Here is a 22,923-nt window from a genome sequence, read left to right on the forward strand (position 1 = left end):
AATTAGTCGACAGCATGTGGTCCGTTGGCTCATAAAGCCTTAACAAAGAAACACAGGCTCACACTTGTAACCGGAATATCCGGTTATAATATAAATATAAATCGTCTGTGATGACGAAATCTATGGTGTGCGAAACTTCGAAGATCTTAATGAAATTACAATAAAAAATGCAAGACTAAATCATAAAAGTAGTTTTCATTTTGTAATCAAATGTTTTCCGTAAATAATTACATCTCATCTATACATATAAATAAAATTGGAGTGTCTGTTTGTAATTTTGAAATAACCGCTTTTTATTACATGCATAATAATATGAATATATATACGCTATATACTCCGAAATAACATTTTTTACAATTTTTGTGTCTGTCTGTTTGTTCCGGCTAATATCTGGAACGGCTGGACCGATTTTCACGAGACTTTCACTGATAGGTAGCTGATGATATAAGGAGTAACTTAGGCTACTTTTTTTAGACTAGCTTCGGCCTGCGGCGTCACCCGCGGTACTACAATAACCGCGGGTAACATCGCGGGACTCAGCTGTCAATACACAATTTAATGTCTCCAAAGCGAAGCGAGGGCGGGTGGGTCGCTAGTATTATAATAAAATAAGAGAATTATTATTACATTTAGAAGAGAGACAGTTGCCCGTAAAATACACTATATATATACCTTTAAAAGAAATTACTGATTGGCTAAAAACTCAAGGAACATAACATCGTTTTTGATGTAATCGAACTTGTCTAAGCTGGCGTGCGGTATGAATATGTACTGCCTCTTCATTTGAAGAACCGATTTGTCCAGCGCCTCGTTCGACTTGGTCTTCGCCTCCTCGTCTGCGTGGTCGTAGTCGTGACGTTTCGATGACGACTTACGACGCAGTTGTAAGGACTTGACAATGTCCATAGCCTGGAAGGGAGGGTATGTTTATTTTTACTGCACCACGGCGTAGCTCACGACCCAGCTTGTGTTGAGGGGAGGTTTTTTTTTATTGCTTAGATGGGTGGAGGAGCTATATTGAGATATAAGTTCTAAGGTCTCAAGTATAGTTACAACGGCTGCCCCACCCTTCAAACCAAAACGCATTTCTGCTTCACGGCAGAAATAGGCAGGGTGGTGGTACCTACCCGCGCGGACTCACAAGAGGTCCTACCACCAGTAGTTCAGACCCCTCAACGTAAATGCCACCAATACTCGAGGTCCAAAATTGTTTTGTAAAAGAACATGACTGCTTTGCTGCAGAAATAGGATAGGGTATCCGCGTGAACACAGAATACTTCTAGTAATCCTGTCTATCAATGATGAGAAGTATTTTCTCCTAATGGCCGTTATAATATACGTTACTAGCTATAATTTCAAAACAAGTAACTACCTGCTTCCTGTTAGCAGGCTGGTCTTTAAGTACGATGTTGATGTTGAGGTCACAGGGCCACTCCAGCAGAGGATCGTACGGCCCTCCGACCAGCCTCACCGTGCAGGTGATGTGGCGGCCCTTCCATTTCCCTATGCCATTAAGGTTCAATTCCGCCTGAAAAACAAAGGGGTAATTTTTAGTGAGACGCCGGCTCACCGAAGAATGTAATATGATTAGAAATTTAATTATTTCAAGGAAGTATTTTTTGGCTTTTAAGTTCTTTCTTTTTATTGGACATCTGTGAAGTCTTAATGACGTTGTCACAAAGGCCGTTTTTTAAACTGAGAAATCGTTTATAAATAAATTAACATAGAAACATGGTACCCCTTTGGACTTGTAACATACCTTGGGAACGGTACTTAGAACCAAGAATAACGATAATTAGGTAAAAGCATTATTAAGATGATGTTGCCATAGCTGGATGATAGTGAAGACACCATTATGGGTACCATCACAATGCCTAACTTCGTCGCGGTATTCCGGTTTGAAAGATCAAACATATAACGGCCGTCTGGTGTAGTGGTAAGTGACATGGTCACTACACAAGGGGGTCACGGGTTCGAATCCCGCCAAGGGAAGATATTTGTATGATAAATATAAAATGTCTTTTCCAGGGCTATGGATGTATATTATATATAATATATCTGTAACACAAGTTCTTTACGAACTTAGCACGGGACCAGTCAACGTGGCGTGATTGTTAGTAAAAAAAAAAAGAAAAATCGTTTGTCTGTAAAGTCGGTTTACTGATGATAGTTGAACGTGACAACGTCATGAGAAAATACGCCTCAGAGCGAGTTAACGCCGCATGAGTTATATTTTTTCGTGCGTGCAGCCGGCTCTGTCGAACTATAAGACGTTGTCACGTCAAAAAAAAAGTAAAGTAAAAGTAAAATAATTAGTCATAATACAATAATTGAAACTTCTACCTCAAATAGGATGGCGGCTTTCACTTCGTGATGTCTATGAGCTTCAAAAACTAGTTAACCGGTGCTGTATCATTAACTCGTTCACGCAATAGCGCAGGTATGAGCTGAAATATCCTTCGGTCTTATCTGGACTAAGGTCTCCTGACTTCTAGCTTAACTTATGAGTGCCTCTCCTCCTTTTTTTTTCTTTTTTTTCCGGGCCCGGGGCCGAACCTCCTACGAGGTCCCCGTGCCTAGGGGGCGCGCGGGGTATGTGGGGCTTGACGATCTGCAAGGTATTGGGAGCAGACCGCGGGCCCAAGGAATTTTAGGGCCCACCCACTAAACGACTCCCCTGCAATGAGTGCCTCTCCTCCTACCTTAAGCGTGTATCCATATTTGTGAGTCCGGAATATAGGACTACTCAGAACTGTGTCGTTTTCTCTGGCGTCTTTCATTCGTGCTGTGTAGTTCTCGATTCTCCAAATGAAATGCCCTGTACGAAATAAATTCGTGATTAGAATATGTAATACATTAGAAAAAATCATATATAATCCGCCAAGCTGTATTCGAGAAAGATGATCTTTCGTTTTTTTTACCAAATCGTCGGCAGCCTAAGGTGCTATTTCTATAATGCGGGTCTCGCGGATTGACCCTAGCAAGAGCAGTACTTCGCAGAATCTACCACCAGATCGGAATTGCGAACTACAGAGTAGATCCGGCGAGAAACTCAGTGGGTTGTGTCTATGGGCTAGTTCGCACGTCGAACTCTTCGACGAGATTAAGTACATGACACTGGCAGAGTTGAGCTTCGAAGAATATTGTTACGCCGGTAAGAATAACGTCATCTATCGCCGTCCTACCACCAGTAAAAAGCGAATTGAGAGTTTTAAAGTGTTTGTTGAGTGTTTTAAGTGTTTTAAATGTTGAATACAGTTTTTAGTTGTACTTTGGTGGAATTTTATTTATCCCAAACCCCAGCGCGTAACAATATATTGAGGCCCTAAGAAGAATAGTTTCAACAGTGAGTCGTATTATTTATGCAATACACGTGTTAAATCAGTACGAACCGTCATCACTGCCCATCTCGTGATGGTTAAAACAGATTTTTGCTTGGAAGTCTGCTAGTTCCGTTCTCAGCTTGTGGTAGGATTTAGTCAGCGCCCGGAGGTCTCTGGAGACGATGTCCATCTTCGCTGCATGCTCCGCCGCCTCTGCCCTGGCATCGGCTGTGGCCACTTCTAACACCGCCAGCCTATCTATACTCTGAGCAATTATAAAACTACAAATTATTTTTTTAATTAGAACTGTGTTATAAGAATCCAGAATCGAGCTGAAAATATTTTCATGAATTTTGTGATCTATTTATTATTGCTTCTTTTGAAGTCGTCGTGGCCTAAAGGATAAGACGTCCGGTGCATTCGTATCTAGCGATGGAACGGTGCTCGTATCCCGCAGGCGGGTACCAATTTTTCTAATGAAATACGTACTCGAATGTTCACGATTGACTTCCACAGTGAAGGAATAACATCGTGTAATAAAAATCAAACCCGCAAAAATTATAATTTGCATAATTACTGGTGGTGGCTGGTGGACCTCTTGTCCGCACGGGTAGGTACCACCGCCCTGCCTATTTCTGCCGTGAAGCAGTAATGCGTTTCGGTTTGAAGTGTGGGGCAGCCGTTGTAACTATACTGAGACCTTAGAACTTATATCTCAAGGTGGTTGGCGCAATTACGTTGTAGATGTCTATGGGCTCCAGTAACCATCAGGTTCATCATAACATCAGGTGGGCTGTGAGCTCGTCCACTCATCTAAGCAATAAAAAAAATATATAATCAAAATAACCACTAATGTTATATTGCTATATATTGCAATTACAATTATGTAGAATAACTCGGCCGATGGAATAAAAATATTGTTTGTTACAGTTAGTTACTGTTCAATTACTTATCCACTCCTAAAAACCTAGTTAAAGTCACTTAATTCACCGGTCTATCGGGGCCACTGTTTTGCAGCTGGCTTCTCAAAGCGGACAGCTGGGCCAGCTGTTCCGAAGACCTGCGCGCCTCCAGCAGTTCCGTCTCTAATGCCGCACGATTCTCAGCGTTGCGTTCCCTCTCCTCTTCCACTGTTTGCTTCAAGTATTCAATGACATCCTCTGCAAGTTTAGAAACAAACGGATTTTTGATCTAATAGGATCATTATTATTTTTTCCTGCCTATGCTGATAGCCTTGAGAAGCTATATGAGCTTCGCCCAACCATGTAGGTGAGCTCACGGGGCTCAACCCGGAGTGGTGCTAACACTGGCCCTAGCAAGAGCAGTGCTTCGCAGAATTTACCACCGGATTGGAAACGCGACCCACTGAGAACCGGCGAGAAACTCAGTGGGCTGTGGGTTAATTCGCTCGCCGAGCCCTTCGTCGCAAGCGACGAGTTCGACGAGGACGGTGACCGGTGCTTGTGGTACCTAAAAGCAGCGTTAATGGATCAGGAGGATCCGTAATAACGTCTTTTGGGCAAGGATCATCAGGATCGTCCTAATCATCAAGATTTTCATAAATTCGTTTTATTATTTGCTTTACCTCTATTCTGCTTCTAATACTAAAAGGTATTCCTGTTTGTTATTCAACTAGATTTATGTGCAGGGAATTTATTATGTGGATTATTTCTCATCATGCATAATATTATTTCACTTTAAAATGCGTTTAAATAAGCAAGTTGATCTGTAACATCAAGGTTTTTTTTTTATTGCCGTATATGCAGACGAGCATACGGCCCACCTGATGGTGAGTGGTTACCGTTGCTCATGGACGTCAGCAATGCCAGGGGCAGAACCAAGCCGCTGCCTACCGTTTAATACTCTCCACAAGCCCCGTTTGAAGAAGGACATGTCATAGCGCTCGGGAAGCACCGTGGAGGGGAGGTCATTCCATAGCCGGATGGTACGTGGCAAAAAAGATCTCTGGAAACGCACTGTGGATGACCGCAGTGGCTCCAGGTAGTATGGATGAACTCTACTCCGGTGGCGGGCGGTGCGATGGTAAAAGCGAGATGTCGGTATCATCTCAAACAATTCCTCAGAGTACTCCCCATGGAACATACGGTACAGAATACAGAGAGAACTGAAGTCCCTCCGCAGACCTAGAGGTTCCAAACGATCCGTAAGAATGGGATTATCGACAATCCGAACGGCTCTTTTCTGTATGGAGTCAAATGGAAGTAGCTGGTATTTGGGAGCCCCAGCCCAGAGGTGGGAGCAGTCCTCCACGCGAGGCCGGACCTGTGCTTTGTAAAGCAAAAGTCTTTGTCCAGGCGTGAAGTACCGCTTCGCTCTATTGAGGACTCCCAGCATTTTGGTTGAAGGTTGATACACAAACACAAGCTTGTTGTGCCGAAGAGTAGGTTACATAAGATACGAAATTCATTCGGGTGTTTGTCTGTGCGCCTGTACAACAAAATCCCACAAGATGTTCAGAACCTACATATACATAGGTTTAAGAAAACTATCAAAGAACATCTGTGCAATAAAGCTTACTATAAAGTCAATGATTATCTAGAAGATTGCACAAAGTGGGAATGAGTTGCTCGCTCCGGGCATTTCAATATTGTAATAATTGTTATGTTATAATTACTTATTGTAAAAATGAATATTTAAAAAATCTAACATTAAAAAAAAAAAATCTAATATTTCAAAAAAAAAAAAAAAGACATGCCCGCTGAGTTTCTTGCCAATTCTTCTCAGGACGGAGGCTAGTTCTTGTGAATTGGCGGTAGTTCTTTTGACGTTCAACAAGTATGTACTTTCATTTATGTTGAATAAAACTTTTTTGATTTGATTTGATTTGATTTGAGAAATTTGATCACTGAATACGTAATTGTCACATATTAAAATTAGTCGTGTCATTATCTTATATGTTGGCGTATCAGGCACGTTCTAGGCACGAGATCAGCTCATGCTGGTTTTATCAATTTTATAATTCCTATTTCGAATGTTTCACCGATTGATCAAGGAAGTCTGTATTTCAAATGGACAAAAAAGTTGTTTTAAATCACGTTTATTTGCAAATCTATTTGCAGCGAACGATTTTATGTGTATATTTATGTAAGCATCTTGAATATTAAATAAAACTACTTAACGGTTTCATTTCTCGTATCTTATTGTCATTATGTGTATTTTAATTTTTGTTTTGGTTATTATACGTAATGTGTCTACCACCAGCGAATCCCAAAAAAGTACTAAAAGAAATATTATTCATGTTCACTCAATGCTCAAAATTTGGCCATAGTTAATGAGACCTCACTCATTTAGATGGTTTTTCTTTTATTGTTTTTTTTTTTGTTATTCTACATAATTATGGCGCGTTCCGCGATGATATTAGAATTATACCAAAATGTTTATATTTAATTTGACGAGCAATGACGTGTTCAACGACCTCTTCTAACACCCTTTAAAGTAGATCGCGGGCTAGTGAAATTGAAGTTAATTAATTAAACAAACACAGTTTGCAAACACTTTGACGGGTTGATGCACCCGAGTAAATAGCCCCATCTGGGCTGCTCAGAGCGTTTTTTTTTTATGATTGAGAGCTTACTGGTGGCCTTGAGGCCTTTCCAGTTTCACCAGGATGGGTGGGCGAGCAAAAGCTCAGCCAGGAGGGGTGGGATTTGCTAACAACTGCCCGAGCGCCTCCGAAGGAGGCCTAACAACTCAAGAACAGCTGCTTCGCGAATGAATCTACTACTGGACCGGACTCGCGACCCGCTGAGAAGATCCGGCGAGAAACTCAGCGAGCTAATTCATGGGTTAGGTTGCACGGCGAACTCTTTGTCGAGTTCGACGAATAAGGTTACCGGGGTCCCTAAGCCTGCTCCTAGTGTTAGAGCTGAAGACGTCTAATGCAAAGGTTATTGGATCTGATGGATTCGTAAGGACGTGCTTAGAGCGTACTAAAGTGGCGGATGAAAGGCGATTGCATGCAGCAGAGATGCGAATGTTGCAATGGATGTGTGGAGTAACGAGAATGGATAGAATACGGAATGAATATGTTAGAGGAAGTCTAAAAGTGGCACCTGTGACAGAGAAGCTGAGAAGTGCGCGTTTGGGATGGTATGGACATGTGATGAGACGAAATGTGATGTGACTGGTAAGAGAGTGTTAACTATGAATGTGGAAGGATATAGAGGAAGAGGTAGACTTAAGAAGAAATGGATGGATTGCATGAAAGACGATATGGGTAAGAGGGGAGTGAGCGAAGAAATGGTATATGATAGAAGAGTGTGGAAGGAGAAAACATGTTGCGCCGACCACAGGTAACTGAGAGAAGGGCAGGATGATGATGATGACAATGTGCTTAGAGCGTACCAAGCTTATAAACGGCCCGTATCCTGCTGTCGTGCTGCGTGAGGGCCTGCTCGAGGAGTTCCCTCTCGTTCTGCTCGTGGACCAGACTGCTGACTGCGCTCTCCAACCGCATCGCAGTTGATAGCTGTTGACTTTGAAGCTCCTGTGAAGTTTAATAAAAAATAAACTTCTCATTTTTAATACGCTTTTATTAGCTTCAGACGTATGTATGTTTGTAACGGAATCTTTGAACATGATTTTGACCCCCTTCAAAACGTCGTATTAACTCGAAATTTGGTATACTTATTAAGGACCGATGACAATTCAATATTAAAAAATATATTGAAAAAATTGAAATTCAACTAAAAAAATGAAAAATAAATAATAGTTTAAAAAAACTAACAAAATACGCTTTTATAGAAAATCCTACTAAATAATAGAAAATAAATTTTATTTTTTTGATAAGTATATGACATAACTACCTACCTAATTCATCGCATGAAGGTTTGCTTGATGTAGGAAACGAACCTTTATTATTGGTGGTAGGACCTCTTGTGAGTCCGCACGGGTAGGTACCACCACCCTACCTATTTCTGCCGTGATGCAGTAATGCGTTTCAGTTTGAAGGGTGGGGCAGCCGTTGTAATAATACTTGAGACCTAAGAACTTATATCTCAAGGTGGGTGGCGCATTTACGTTGTAGATGTATATGGGCTCCTGTAACACCAGGTGGGTTGGAGCTCGTCCAACCATATAAGGAAAAAAAAAACCAACTACCCTTAGCGCAACATTCAATCATTATTACCTGTAAAGCTATCTGGACGTTGGCTAAGTCATGTTTGAACTGTGCAGCCCAGTTAGCGGAACGACTGGCCTCATCATCCACGGCCGCTCTCAAAGATACCAGGGTCGACAGGAAATGCTGAGTCCGTTCCTCGACCAGCACTAACTTAGAGCGAATCGTCTCCATCTCTGTAGACTGGATGTCGCGGTGACTACTCTCTTCTGTTATCACTAACCTAAAGGAGAGATTACTTACTTTACTGGTGGTAGTACCTCTTGTGAGTCTGCGCGGATGAGTACCATCACAGTGCCTATTTCTGCCGTGAAGCAGTAATGCGTTTCGGTTTGAAGGGTGGGGCAGCCGTTGTGACTATACTTGAAACCTTAAAACTTATATCTCAAGGTGGGTGGCGCATTTGCGCAATGTATATGGGCTCCAGTAAACACTTAACACCAGGTGGGCTGTGAGCTCTTCCACCCATCTAAGCAAAAGAAAAACCCAAAAAAAAACGTATTATTTATATTCTCGATACTAGCACATCAGCATGCAGAACAATTGGTAGTACGTCTTACCGTCTCTCGTTCAAGATTTTATCGCATTGATTTGTGAACAATCTTACGAGCTTTCAGCAGTTAAGTAACCACTGGAGTTCTTGCTTCTTCAATACCATCATCCACGTTGGTAAATGTGGTCGATTTCACATAATACTCCCTACCAGTAGTTAAGCAAATTTTATAACATGCCTCAAATCGAACCTGTGGAGAATTCGATCTAAATACAGGAGAGAACACAGCGCGATGTGATCTCAGAGCAATGACAACTTAAACCATGTTTGAACATGCGCTTCAACGGTGGTCTGGCTATACACTAGGTATTACCGAAGCCTATACAACCTGTGAAAGCTACGAGCCATTAATAATAATTATTATTTATTTATTTCTCTCTTGAAGGTATAGTACAAATACAGTATAGATCAACCTTATAATTTATTAGCTACCCGCCCTTGCTTCGCTTCGGAAACATTAAAACACACATGAAACAAAAAAAAAAAAAAAAATTAAAAAAAGTAGCCTATGTTCATCAGGGACAATGTCGGCTTCTAATGGAAAAAGAATTTTTCAAATCGGTCCAGTAGTTTCGGAGCCTATTCTAAACAAACAAACAAACAAATCTTTCCTCTTTATAATATTAGTATAGATTTGGTTAGCATTAGAAAGAGTCAGCTCTTTCAAATGCTAACAGTATGTATGTACTAGGTTCAAAGACAAAAAAGAAAGGTTCTTAGGATAGATTAGGTTAGGTTAAGTCGCTATTACCGCTACTCTCCTTGAGACATGAGGTCGAAATATGAGTCGTTTCGAATAACGGGTATTATAGTCCTAAATTAGAACACAGGATTGCCTGAGCGAGATCTCAATGCTTCTTACAAATCTATACTATTCAAATGCTAATTATAATTATCATGATACTGACTTGATGTTAGCGACTTCTTTTTCAAGGTACGAGACGCAGTCTTCCAGAGGTACAGATCTCGGAGACCAGGTGTGGACGGAGGCTGGTGGTACAGGTGGGGCAGGGGCTGGCATGCTGGCGTGACTCGGAGATGTAGAGTTGCGAGCCTAGCGGCAAAAAGACAAAATTTAAACCCAAAACAATGATTTTTCTTTTTAATTGCCTTAAAGAGTAGACTGTCCATTCGATCTGGTTGTTGTAGCCCATAGACATTAATGTAAATTACACTAAATATCGTGAAATCGATGACATGGTTATAGGTATCGTGTCGAGAAGTTGATCGATTCTTTTATCACATGACCGATGTTTGGAAATTAAAACGTTTACTTTCAGAAATGAATACGTTGCTTATTCAGTTTTTTATTCGATACATTGAACCCGCAAAATTATAATTTGCATAATTACTGATGGTACGACCTCTTGTGAGTCCGCATGGAAAGGTACCACCACCCGCCTATTTCTGCCGTGAATCAGTAATGTGTTTCGGTTTGAAGTGTGGGGCAGCCGTTGTAACTATTCTGAGACCTTATAACTTATATCTCAAGATGGGTGGCGTATTTACGTCGTACATGTCTATGGGCTCCAGTGGCCACTTAACACTAGGTGGGCTGTGAGTTCGTCCACCAATCTAAGCAATAAAAAAATATCAATAAGCGTTATGTACCTTCTCCATTTGCGGGCATTCTCTGACATGCGTGTCCTTGTGCTTCCTCTGTATCCACGCGCCACAGCGCAGAGGACACTGTTCCAGGATACTGCCGCATTGTTTCAAGTGATTCTGGAAAAATACAAATAAATTAGTTCTGTTGTCAGCGCTCCGTCACAAGATGGAGCTCCTATTGGACGACCTATTGGGACGACGCAGGGATCCGCTGGATGCAAGCAGCCCAGGACCGATCTTTGTGGCGAAGGTTGGTCCTACTACCAGTAATTACGCAAATTATAATTTTGCGGGTTTGATTTTTATAAAAAAAAAAACAAAAAAAAGTCAAATGTCTACCAGTGGACGTCTGTGGACTGATAGAATAGAATAATCAGCGCACCCTAATGTAGACAGACATATGTTGTGTAGTTGAAATGTTTTTTTTTTATTCCTTAGATGGGTGAACGAGCTCACAGCCCACCTAGTGTTATGTGGTTACTGGAGCCCATAGACCATAGACCATAGTAAATCCGCCACCCATTTTGAGATATAAGTTCTAAGGTCTCAGTATGGTTACAACGGCTGCCCCACCCTTCAATCCGAAACGCATGACTGATTCACGGCAGAAATAGGCGGGTGTACTACCTTGCACGTCAAACCGCTTTTTCTTCTCTCAAAATAATCGTGGATCATTTCAAAAACTAAGCAAAGCCGGAGTTTTTTGCCGAAATTTAATTAATTTAATTGGTCAGTTTCCTTATTTATTACCTGCCCACCTAATACTTTTTTTTTGTGCATAATAAATCATACGACTCACATGAATATTCTTTTTTATGAATAAAGGATCATTGAATTGGTGTAAAATAAATATTTAAAGTTTGACTAATGGAATCGATGCAGCAAAGGACTACAATCAGATCAGCAAGCTGTCTCCTGGTCGCTCTAGTGAGGTACCAACAGAGACGGACTCAGAGCCGAGGTCAGGAGCCGCGCGTCACTTGGCGAGGTGTACTGGATCGAGTCGCTGATCAGAGCAACACCTCAATTAAGCCTATTTAAGCCCATCTAATCCCACTGATCTCAAAAAATTAAACACTTAAGCTTGATTAACAAAAATGCTTCCCTGCTGATGCAATTAATCTACCTTAGCTCTTAACAAAGATTACTCTCAAGGTTTATTATATGTATCGGAGATGTCTATAGACGCTGAATTAACGGTTTGATTTTCAAACTATTCAACATGGGCGTGCCGGATAGTCTCGTGCTCATCATACGGGACTTCTTATCGAACCGCTCTTTTTGATATCGAGTCGAGGGAACCCGCTTCTCCCCACGACCTCTCACAGCTGGAGTCCCGCAAGGCTCTGTCCTCTCACCCCTCCTATTTAGCTTATTCGTTAACAATATTCCCCGGTCGCCGCCGACCCATTTAGCTTTATTCGCCGACGACACGACTGTTTACTATTCCAGTAGAAACAAGTCCCTAATCGCGAAGAAGCTTCAGAGCGCGGCCCTAGCCCTAGGACAGTGGTTCCGAAAATGGCGCATAGACATCAACCCAGCGAAAAGTACTGCGGTGCTATTTCAGAAGGGAAGCTCCACACGGATTTTCTCCCGGATTAGGAGGAGGAATCTCACACCCCCGATTACTCTCTTTAGACAACCCATACCCTGGGCCAGGAAGGTCAAGTACCTGGGCGTTACCCTGGATGCATCCGCCCAAGATGCCGCCCGGATGCAAGATGACATTCCGCCCGCATATAAAATCAGTCCGTGACCGTGCCGCGTTTATTCTCGGTAGACTCTACCCCATGATCTGTAAGCGGAGTAAAATGTCCTTTCGGAACAAGGTGACACTTTACAAAACTTGCATAAGGCCCGTCATGACTTACGCGAGTGTGGTGTTCGCTCACGCGGCCCGCACACACATAGACACCCTCCAATCTCTACAATCCCGCTTTTGCAGGCTAGCCGTCGGAGCTCCGTGGTTCGTGAGGAACGTTGACCTACACGACGACCTGGGCCTCGAATCTATCCAGAAATACATGAAGTCAGCGTCGGAACGGTACTTCGATAAGGCTATGCGTCATGATAATCGCCTTATCGTAGCCGCCGCTAACTACTCCCCGAATCCCGATCATGCAGGAGCCAGTTACCGTCGACGCCCTAGACACGTCCTTACGGATCCATCAGATCCAATAACCTTTGCATTAGACGCCTTCAGCTCTAACACTAGGAGTAGGCTTAGGGACCCCGGTAACCGTACTCGTCGAACTCGACAAAGAGTTCGCCGTGCAACCTAACTCATGAATCAGCTCGCTAAGTTTCTCGTCGGATCTTCTCAGCGGGTCGCGATTTCGATCCGGTAGTAGATTCATTCGCGAAGCGGCTAGCTACTCTTGGGCTGTTAGGTCTCCTTCGGAGGCGCTCGGGTAGCTGTTAGCAAATCCCACCCCTCCTGCCTGAGCCTTTGCTCGCCCACCTGTCCTGGTGAAACTGGAAAGGCCTCCGGGCCACCAGTAATCATTCAATCATAAAAAAAAGACGCTGAATTGTTAACTAGACGCAACCTTCGGTGACTTTATCGCTTCGGTAGAGTCCGGCTGATGTACGTCCGAGCTGAGTGTAAAAGATTCTTAATTTTTTTTTATTTTTTTTTTATTGCTTAGCTGTGTGAACGAGCTCACCACCAGTAATTACGCAAATTATAATTTTGCGGGTTTCATTTTTATTACACGATGTTATTCCTTCACCGTGGAAGTCAATCGTGAACATTTGTTGACTACGTATTTCATTAGAAAAATTGGTACCCGCCTGCGGGATTCGAACACCGGTGCATCGCTTCAACACGAATGCACCGGACGTCTTATCCGTTAGGCCACGACGACCACCTCAATAGATCGAGGAGGCTTCTCAATAAGCTATCGCACGAAACGCTACCCCAGAGCTGTCTTAGAACTCGTTTTATTAAAATTTTAATCGAAAAATCTTTATATTGTTACGCCAGTAAGAGTAACGCCATCTATCGCCGAATAGCGGAACGGATATCGAAGAATCTAGTAACACCTAGAACGCTCGCGGAGTACAACGACATCTATTGTCAGATATCGGAAAAACACAATACTCGAAATGTGTGGAATATTCTCGATAATTCTAGGGATGTGGTATCGGCTATAAAAGCGTTGTAGAGATGGCACGCAGTCAGTTAGTAATCGGAACTACTCGAAGCAAAACTGCGAACGGATCACCTGAAGCAAAGCGGAAAAAGCGAACTGAGAATTTTAAAGAGTTTGTGAAGTGTTATATGTGTTTAAAGAGTTAAATACAATTTTAATTTATACTTCGGTGGAATTTTATTTATTCCGAACCCCAGCGTAATATATACTTAGTCTGGCCATAAATACTGTTACAATTAAAAATAAACAAAATATTACATTTGAATTTGGAATCTGTCATTTTTATATGATTGCTCATTGAGTTTTCTCATTTTAACGCCAATACATTGTAAAATATTTTGCGATATTAAAATGGAGTGGGGTGATAAAGAGAACCGAATCGATGTGATTGCATTACACAAAGTAGGTATGGAGCCAAATGCGATTTTAAAACTCTCCATACGCTTGGTATTAGTAAAATATTTGTGTACCGGGCTATTAATAGGTGCAATGAGACCTCCTCTGTTTGTGACAGAAAAAGATCTGGCCGTCCACGTAGTGTTCGTACGAAAAAGGTGGTCAAAGCAGTAAGGGAAAGAATTCGAAGAAATCCTGTCCTCCTGTGAATAGATATTTTTTTTAATTCTAACAGTATTTATGGCCAGACTAAGTATATATCTATATATATAAAAGAAAGTCGTGTTAGTTACTTCACTTATAACTCAAGAACGGCTGAACCGATTTAGCTGAAAATTGGCAGGGAGGTAGTTTAGAGCCAGGAGAAGGACATAGAATACTTTTTATCCCGTTCGACATCATTCCCGTGTGACTTGACATTTAACGTCAGTCACTATAAAACGTGGTATAACAAAAAAGAATCAGACTTGGAATAACAAAATTGACGTATAATGACAGCTATGTAATGACGTATGGATGACAATTTGATATTTGTAAGAAATCAATAATAAAACTATTTCTATTAAATAAATAATTCACATTATTGCCCAATTGCCCATTCGTATAAACAGTGAAGTGAACTATAAAACTCGGTATGGTTGAAAATTTAAGTTTTTAGGTGAAGTGAAGTTTAATTAATAATGCCGCGACCAAGACGATCGAATTTTCCCGACAAAGCCGTGATGCAAGAAGAATACGAAATACTGCAAATGAAAGGACTGAAGAAGAACAAGAAATTGCACGTGAACAGCGCCGCGATAGTATGGCTCGACTTCGTGCTTCTCAATCACGAGAGCAAAGTGAAGCAGCCCGTGAAACAGCTCGGTTGGCAATGCAGAATCGTCGAGCGAACAACAGAGGTCAACAAATAGATAATTTGCGACGCAGAACAAGATATTTATCAAGTGCTGATTTGAATCGAGCAGCGTTTCAATACGATTGCAGCAATGATTACAGCTTGCATCCTAGCGTTTGCATTGGGCAAATGGACGTAGTTTGCGAGTATTGTGGTGCATTAAAGTTTTCCGGAGAAACGCCTGGATTATGCTGCCTTAATGGTAAAGTGAAATTGCCATTGTTGACTCCGCCACCTGAGCCATTGTATTCATTGCTTTGTGGCGAAACACAAGAATCACGCCACTTTCTTGCAAATACTCAAAAATACAATGGTTGTTTCCAGATGACGTCATTTGGGGCAGATATTTATATATATATTTGTAGGATTGGTAAGAACGGAACGTACGAATAGAGTGTGGAACGGAGCGTTAAGATGTGAGTGAGAGAAAACGGAAAGAAAGGGAGAAGAGAATGACAGATAGAATGACAGAGAATTGGAAGATGGCGAAGACAGTTGAAAAATGAGTAAGACGTAATAAAATCAGTGTTAATTATTAATTACTATTATAATAGAAGATTTTGGAATAGTATAACTTTTATTTTGTGCGCTGCGATCCCTATTCTACATATTTATATATATATATTCCTCATGTCATTAGTTTTAGCAACTGTTCGGGCGAGATTTAACATAGCGGTTGCAGTTGCTTCTTCTGGAATAGCAGCCACATTGTTAGAAGGATGCCGTACGGCTCATTCAGCATTCAAATTACCGTTAAATCTTCAAACTATTGAAGAACCAACGTGTAATATTGCAAAACACTCAGCAATGGCCAAAGTTTTAGCGGTATCGAAAATCATCATCTGGGACGAATGCACAATGGCGCATAAACGTGCATTAGAAGCACTTAACCGAACATTAAAAGATTTACGCAATGACTCGAGATGTTTTGGAGGAGCAATGATTTTACTTTCTGGCGATTTCCGCCAAATACTGCCAGTAATTCCAAGATCTACGGCTGCCGACGAAATAAACGCTTGCCTCAAATCGTCAAATCTATGGCGCCATGTGAAGAAACTGCAACTGACAACAAACATGAGAGTTACATTGCTTAATGATACATCTGCTGAAGATTTCTCGGAGCAATTGCTGACTATCGGTAATGGTCAAGTACCTGTCGATGAATCGAGCGGATTAATATCATTTCCAAATAATTTCTGTAATTTTGTCTCATCAAAAGACGAACTTATCAACAATGTATTTCCAGAAATTATTTCTAACTACAAAAATTATGAATGGATGAGTGAGCGAGCAATTTTAGCGGCTAAGAATAAAGATGTAGATGACCTAAACTACATAATTCAAAATAAGATCATTGGAACAATGCATTCATTCAAATCTATTGACTGCGTCACAAATGAAGATGAAGCCACCAACTATCCAATTGAATTTTTAAACTCTTTGGACGTGCCTGGCTTACCACCGCACAATTTACGCCTAAAGGTTGGCTCCGTAGTAATCATGCTTCGAAACATAAACCAACCAAAACTGTGCAACGGTACGCGTTTGGTGGTTAGAAAATTGATGAACAATGTAATTTACGCTACGATAATGATAGGAAAATTCAAAGGTGAGGAAGTTCTCATTCCGAGGATACCGATGATCCCAACCGATATGCCGTTTGAATTTAAAAGACTTCAATTTCCGATACGTCTTGCATTTGCCATGACCATCAACAAATCACAAGGCCAATCCTTAAAAGTTTGTGGTTTAAATCTAGAACAATCATGTTTTTCCCATGGTCAATTATACGTGGCATGTTCACGGGTCGGAAGACCATCTGCGTTGTTTGTTTTTGCGCCTGATAATAAAACAAAAAATGTCGTGTATCACAAGGTACTTAAATGAAGAGCAACCTATGTACTAAAATACAGAAATAATTATGAATGATTGATGTAGAAATTTAATTTTTTTTGTATTTTTTCCAATAAAAAAAAAATCTGCTTATTTATTGACATTAAGGCGGAACAAAGTTCGCCGGGTCAGCTAGTAAGTACATATTTATAATTCTACTGTGCGTATGTCACTGAACTACTCCTAAACGGCTGGACCGATTTGAATGAATTTTTTTGTATTCGTTTGGGTAGCGCCCTGAAAAAATCGGTTTCACAAATCGGCCCGACAGATGGCGCTGCAGTCGGTATCTAGACTATTCATCTATACTGCAACTAAACGAGTGGATCGACTTGAGTGAATTTTTGTGTATGCATTCACAGGACAACGTCTGTCGGGTCCGCTACTAAAGTATAGTTATCAGAGTAAATTATTTCCTGCTCAATTCGTACTCTGAACCCACACAATACGTTTCCCGGAGAAAACCACAACTCTAAATGTCACCATCGACGCTTTTCACGGTGTCGGTTTTGCTGATACGAGTGATTCTGACAGATCTTTAGGACATTAAAACATTATACTAAACTAAGACCTTAGAACTCATGTCTCAAGGTGGGTGGCGGCATTACGTTGTAAGATTCCTTTGGGCCCCGGTAACCATTTAACACCAGATCGCCTGTCAGTGTTACTGATGGTAGAACCTCTTGCGATTTACTGGTGGCAGGACCTCTTGTGAGTCCACGCGGATAGGTACCACCACCCTGCCTATTTCTGCCGTGAAGCAGTAATGCGTTTCGGTTTGAAGGGTGGGGCAGCCGTTGTAGCTATACTTGAGACTTTAGAACTTATATCTCAAGGCGGGTGGCGCATTTACGTTGTGGATGCCTCTGGGCTCCGGTAACCACTTAACACCAGATCACTCGTCCGCCCGTCAGCTCGTCCACCCATCTAACCAATAAATAAAAAAACATTACGTTACAAAACTATGCTAATATTTTAATTTACACGTGCTAAGTTGGGAACTTGACCTCTAAACCCATATACTTATACTTAACGCGTTGTTAAGTATAGGAGCCCATGATCATAGCTAAGCGAAGGGCCCTACCCATCATCGAGCACACGCGCAATCCGTCCTTCGATGAAAGATAACATTTCGCAACATTTTGTTATCAATCGATACAACGGAGCGCTATCGACAACAACAACTGATATTGACTTATAATGAATTCATTCCATGCATTTTACTTATTGTCTTAATAAGCTGAGTGTGAGCTCGATCCTGAAAGCGAGACAGGTGGCAGTTTTTTTTCCTACCTAAGCTGAGAGCCTTGAGAGGCTATTTCAGCGTAACCATAACTAGTAGGTGAGCTCACGGGGCTCAAACCTGACGACGTTGCTAACACAGACCCTAACAAGAGCCGTGCTTCGCAGAATCTACCACCGGATCAGAAACGCGACCCACTGAGAAGAACCGGCGAGAAACTCAGTGGGCTGTGTCTGAGGGTTAAATGCCAGTACTGGTGTATCTAGATATCACATAGCATTAACATAACCGAAATAGAAAATTACTATAGTATTTTCATCAGTTTTAGAGAGTTGTTGGATAAATAAAAACTAGTCTTACGGACAAAGACGATATTTACCTAGTCAGGTCATAAATTCTGTCACATGTTTAATGTAAAATAATTGAAACAAGTTTATTCATTATGTAACCATTCATATACAGACAATAAAGTTTATTCAAAATGACCCCCGTGATTTTGAATACAGGCCTTCAATCTGCGCGGCCAGTCGTCTATCGCAGCACGAACGAGGTCCATGTCAATATCGGCGGCTGCCTTAATCAAGGATGTCTTGAGTGACTCCAAATTGGGATGAGGCTTTGAGCACGCCTTTTCCTCCAAGTGTTGCCATATCTTGTAATCTAACGGATTCAAATCTGGACTGGAGGAGGGCCAGTCTTCGTGCCGGATGAAGTCAATTTCACGCGCCGCCAGCCAGCCTTGTGTGCTCTTCGCTCTATGAGCTGGCGCCGAATCTTGTTGGAATACCCAGTGCCTGTTATTGAACATGGTATGAGATACAGGTTCCACAAGGTTCGTCAGGACTGTATTTTGATACACAACTGCATTCGTTTTTACACCTTTCTCACAAAAATGTACCTCTGTTAAGCCCCAATAAGAAACTCCCAACCACACCATGAGCGAGGATGGAAAATGACCTCGTTGGACACGCGGAATACGGTTGCTCGCTTCTTCACTACTGTGTGCGTACACCTTATCATTTTGTTGTAGCTCTCTTCTACGGTAAAAATGTTTTCATCCGAAAAAAGAATTTCCCGAGATTTTTTTCCCGCGTACCGCTTCAACAAAGCGCGGCATCTCTTCAGTCTCAGGTCCATTAGACGAGCATTCAAACGATGTCCTGTTTTTCTTCGATATGTCCGAAGCCCTAAGTCTTCATTTAACACCCTTTTCACCGTGGTTCTGCTTAACCCCATCTGAAGGGCCAGCAGTTTCTGCTTACGTTTGGGATTTCTTTGAATTCGCGCCTTCACAGCTTTTATCACTGCTGGAGTCCTAACAGACCGAGGGCGACCACTTCTTGACCTGTCATCTACACTAGAGTCTTCATTGTATCGTTTGATGGTAGGATAAACGAATCTTTTGGTTATTTTAAAATTTTTCAGTATGTTAAAAATTTGAATTGGCGCGTAACCGCAACGATGCAACGCAATAACTGCAACACGGTCTTCTTTAAGCGTCCACTCCATATTAAAAAATGAGTAAAATTCTAAAAAGTATACATTTTTATTTTCATGAACAATTCGAAATTCGAATTCAATAAACTTTTTTGTGGCCAGCATTCTAAAAGAAAAGTTTTTACTGTGTGACAGTACTTATGACCTGACTAGTTATTTTCGTCTTTAATACGCAATACGTACTACGTTTTCGGCTGCAATATCTGCATCCAATATGAGAATAGGCTAATTATCAGCTGGAGTCATGGTCCAGACGGCTGGCTGATCCTTCGGCCGGTCGTAGGACCGTCGAGGCGATTCGCCCGGTCCTTGTTGATTGGGTGAATCGTGACAGAGGACGCCTCACTTTCCGGCTCACGCAGGTGCTCACTGGGCACGGTTGCTTCGGTGAGTTCCTGCACCGGATCGGAGCCGAGCCGACGGCAGAGTGCCACCATTGTGGTTGCGACTTGGACACGGCGGAGCACACGCTCGTTGCCTGCCCCGCATGGGAGGGGTGGCGCCGTGTCCAAGTCGCAAAAACAGGAAACGACTTGTCGTTGCCGAATGTTGTGGCATCGATGCTCGGCGACGACGAGTCGTGGAAGGCGATGCTCGACTTCTGCGAGTGCACCATCTCGCAGAAGGAGGCGGCGGGGCGCGTGAGAGACGCACAATCCCGCCGCCGTTGAGCGGGGGCCAGGGAGGCGGATCTCGCCCAAGCCCTGGCCCTCTAAGTGTTTCGGGTCCCCCTCACATGTCGGTCTGGGGACCGGCGAAGGGGGCCTAAGAAGACGACGTGCAAGCTGCTCTGCACGCGTTTTACGCAAGAGCATCCGGGTGATGGAAGGCCGGCTATCCTCGACTCACGCTGGTTCTGGTCCGGCGGGGTATTCCGTAGGATAGCTCACTCTAACCGGCGCCATCTAGGCGGGCTTCGGATAGCCTGCCGATCGAGAGGGCTGGTGGTCGTGGCGCCGACGACCGCTGGTCCGGCGTCCCGAGGGGGAGGGTGATGGGAGAGATGTGCTCCGCACTAAACGCTTCACTTTCCCCCCTCTGCCTCTTCATGAGTTCTGTCTTATGTGAGGTTTGGACGTTATCCTATCACATTCATAGTTAACACTCTCTTACCCACCTCATTTTCATAAATTAAATTTATTCAATTTATTACATTAATTTAATAACTTAATTAAATTTATTAAATTAACGTTTATAACAACAGTTAATTGTATTTACCTGCAGCTGACCCATTTCGAAGAGTTCATTACAGAAGTAGCAGGGACTTTCGTTAAGATTTTTCTTATTTCCCGACGCGCCGACTCCATTTGCGATAATCCTATTTAAACTCATTTTCGCATAGTTCCACTGAATGATGTATTCAAAGACTCATCATAAAAAAACTGTGTACGGGTTTTTTAATAAAAAAAAATCGTAATTTTTTTAGTGCAATTTTCCTTCACAAGGCTTTTCACTAAATGCACTTAACATCGGGTGAACTTGAGAGCTTGGATTCAATAAATAAAGGATACGACGCAATGGTTTCACTAATATGGATGAAAATTTAATAGACAGTATACTCTTTGTTGCAGTATCTAAACGAACTCACGGTCTGCAGTGTTTTAAGTGGGCACCGATTATAGGTTTTTTTAATTGTATAAAGGCTTGTTTAATCTCAAGAAAATTCCTCCATATTTCGATTAACTATCACACTTAAAATAAGACGCGCGTTATCCGTAACCGAAGATTGAACGTTGTCCTCAATTAGAGCATCAATAGCGAAACAATAACGAGTTTATTAAACTATTTAAAGATATTCTCACTGAAACATGTCAACACCGTTATATCCTTTGTTACAAAATGATTCACGGCTGTTATCTGTACGGTAAACTGATATTGGGCGTTTTCGTGATAACAGATACGTAAATACTCCGTATCAATTGTGAATCTAGTATTTTCGCTTCAAATGGGTCAAGGTGAACCTAATTTTTTGCGGGATTAGCCAGTGAAGACATAATTTAGAATATCTTGCGCCGAGTGCTCTGAGGAGATGTTCGAGATGATACCGGCATCTCGTTTTTATCATCGCACCGCCCGCCACCGGAGTAGAGTTCATCCATACTACCTAGAGCCACTGCGGTCATCCACAGTGCGTTTCCAGAGGTATTTTTTGCCACGTACCATCCGGCTATGGAGTGAGCTCCCCTCCACGGTGTTTCCCGAGCGCTATGACATATCCTACTTCAAACGAGGCTTGTGGAGAGTATTAGCCGGTAGGCAGCGGCTTGGCTCTACCCCTGGCATTGCTGAAGTCCATGGGCGACGGTAACCACTCACCATCAGGTGGGCCGTATGCTCGTCTGCCTACAAGGGAAATAAAAAAAAAAATGGGATTTTGCTTGACAGACTCTCGTTTCCAAAGTGTGTGACGAAACGATTTATATGAGCGCTTGTGACCACTCAACATCAGTAGAACCGCGTGCCCGTCTATCAATCTAACCCGATTACTAAAACAGAGTGATGGGCATTTTAGCTCATCTAAATCTCTATGTCAGTTGTAATAGTAATATTCCAACAATATTTTTTGACTATTTCAAATTTAAAGGTCATCTGATATATTTGCATACATTAGCGATTTGAACACAGCTAATATTAAATATCGGTTATGCAACTCGAACTTTTCTTTGACAGCTTGCTCTTGACCGGCTTAGTAATTGTCGCACACAGTGTCACAAAGTTGACATAGATCAAAAATATAATAATATTTAGGTTATATGCACACTTTATTTTTTATTGCTTAGACGGATGGACGAGCTCACAGCCCACCTGGTGTTACGCAGTTACTGGAGCCCATAGACATCTACAACGTAAACGCGCCACCCATCTTGGGACTTAAGTTCTAAGGTCTCAAATATAGTTACAACGGCTGCCCCACCATTCAAACCGAAACGCATTACCGGTTCACGGCAGAAATAGGCAGAGTGGTGGTACCTTTTCGTGCAGACTCATAGACTAAGAGGTCCTACCACCAGTAACAATTATTATATCCTAAATACATATGGTGTTTAGAGCGTGGACTGTATTTTGGTGCTAGCTTCAATAAAAACTAGATTCGAAGCGAAGGATTGTTATTTTTTGATGTAATTATATTGTAGATCTATTTTTGTTTTATATGTCTTTTATAGGATTTGTTTCTATGTAGCATTTTTATTCTTAGAATACGCCAACCTCTCCTATT

At 42.0% G+C, this 22,923-nt stretch overlaps 1 protein-coding gene across 1 annotated transcript; it reads right to left on the minus strand.

The window, feature by feature from the left end:
• Positions 1–176: 176 nt before the first annotated feature.
• On the minus strand, positions 177–21,552 carry Traf-like (TNF-receptor-associated factor-like). Its single transcript, XM_089739787.1, has 10 exons — positions 20,925–21,552; positions 10,628–10,741; positions 9,925–10,070; positions 8,473–8,686; positions 7,689–7,830; positions 4,314–4,483; positions 3,393–3,588; positions 2,703–2,818; positions 1,373–1,528; positions 177–909 (listed from the first exon to the last, which is right to left on the minus strand). The coding sequence occupies exons 1-10, from the start codon at positions 21,036–21,038 to the stop codon at positions 685–687; spliced, it is 1,593 nt and encodes a 530-aa protein (XP_089595913.1). The 5' UTR covers positions 21,039–21,552; the 3' UTR covers positions 177–684.
• Positions 21,553–22,923: the final 1,371 nt, after the last annotated feature.

The sequence above is a fragment of the Bombyx mandarina genome, chromosome A1 (assembly GCF_030267445.1).
Source record: "Bombyx mandarina strain Sakado chromosome A1, ASM3026744v2".
Taxonomy (NCBI): domain Eukaryota; kingdom Metazoa; phylum Arthropoda; class Insecta; order Lepidoptera; family Bombycidae; genus Bombyx; species Bombyx mandarina.

Bases quoted from the DNA above. Each gene is read 5' to 3' on its own strand.
- Traf-like (XM_089739787.1), bottom strand. From the start codon at position 21,038: ATGAGTTTAAATAGGATTATCGCAAATGGAGTCGGCGCGTCGGGAAAT. The intron at 8,687-9,924 runs GTCAGTATCATG...TCTCTCCTTTAG, and splicing joins AAAGAAGTCGCTAACATCAA to GTTAGTGATAACAGAAGAGA. The intron at 7,831-8,472 runs GTAATAATGATT...TAAACTTCACAG, and splicing joins ACGTCCAGATAGCTTTACAG to GAGCTTCAAAGTCAACAGCT.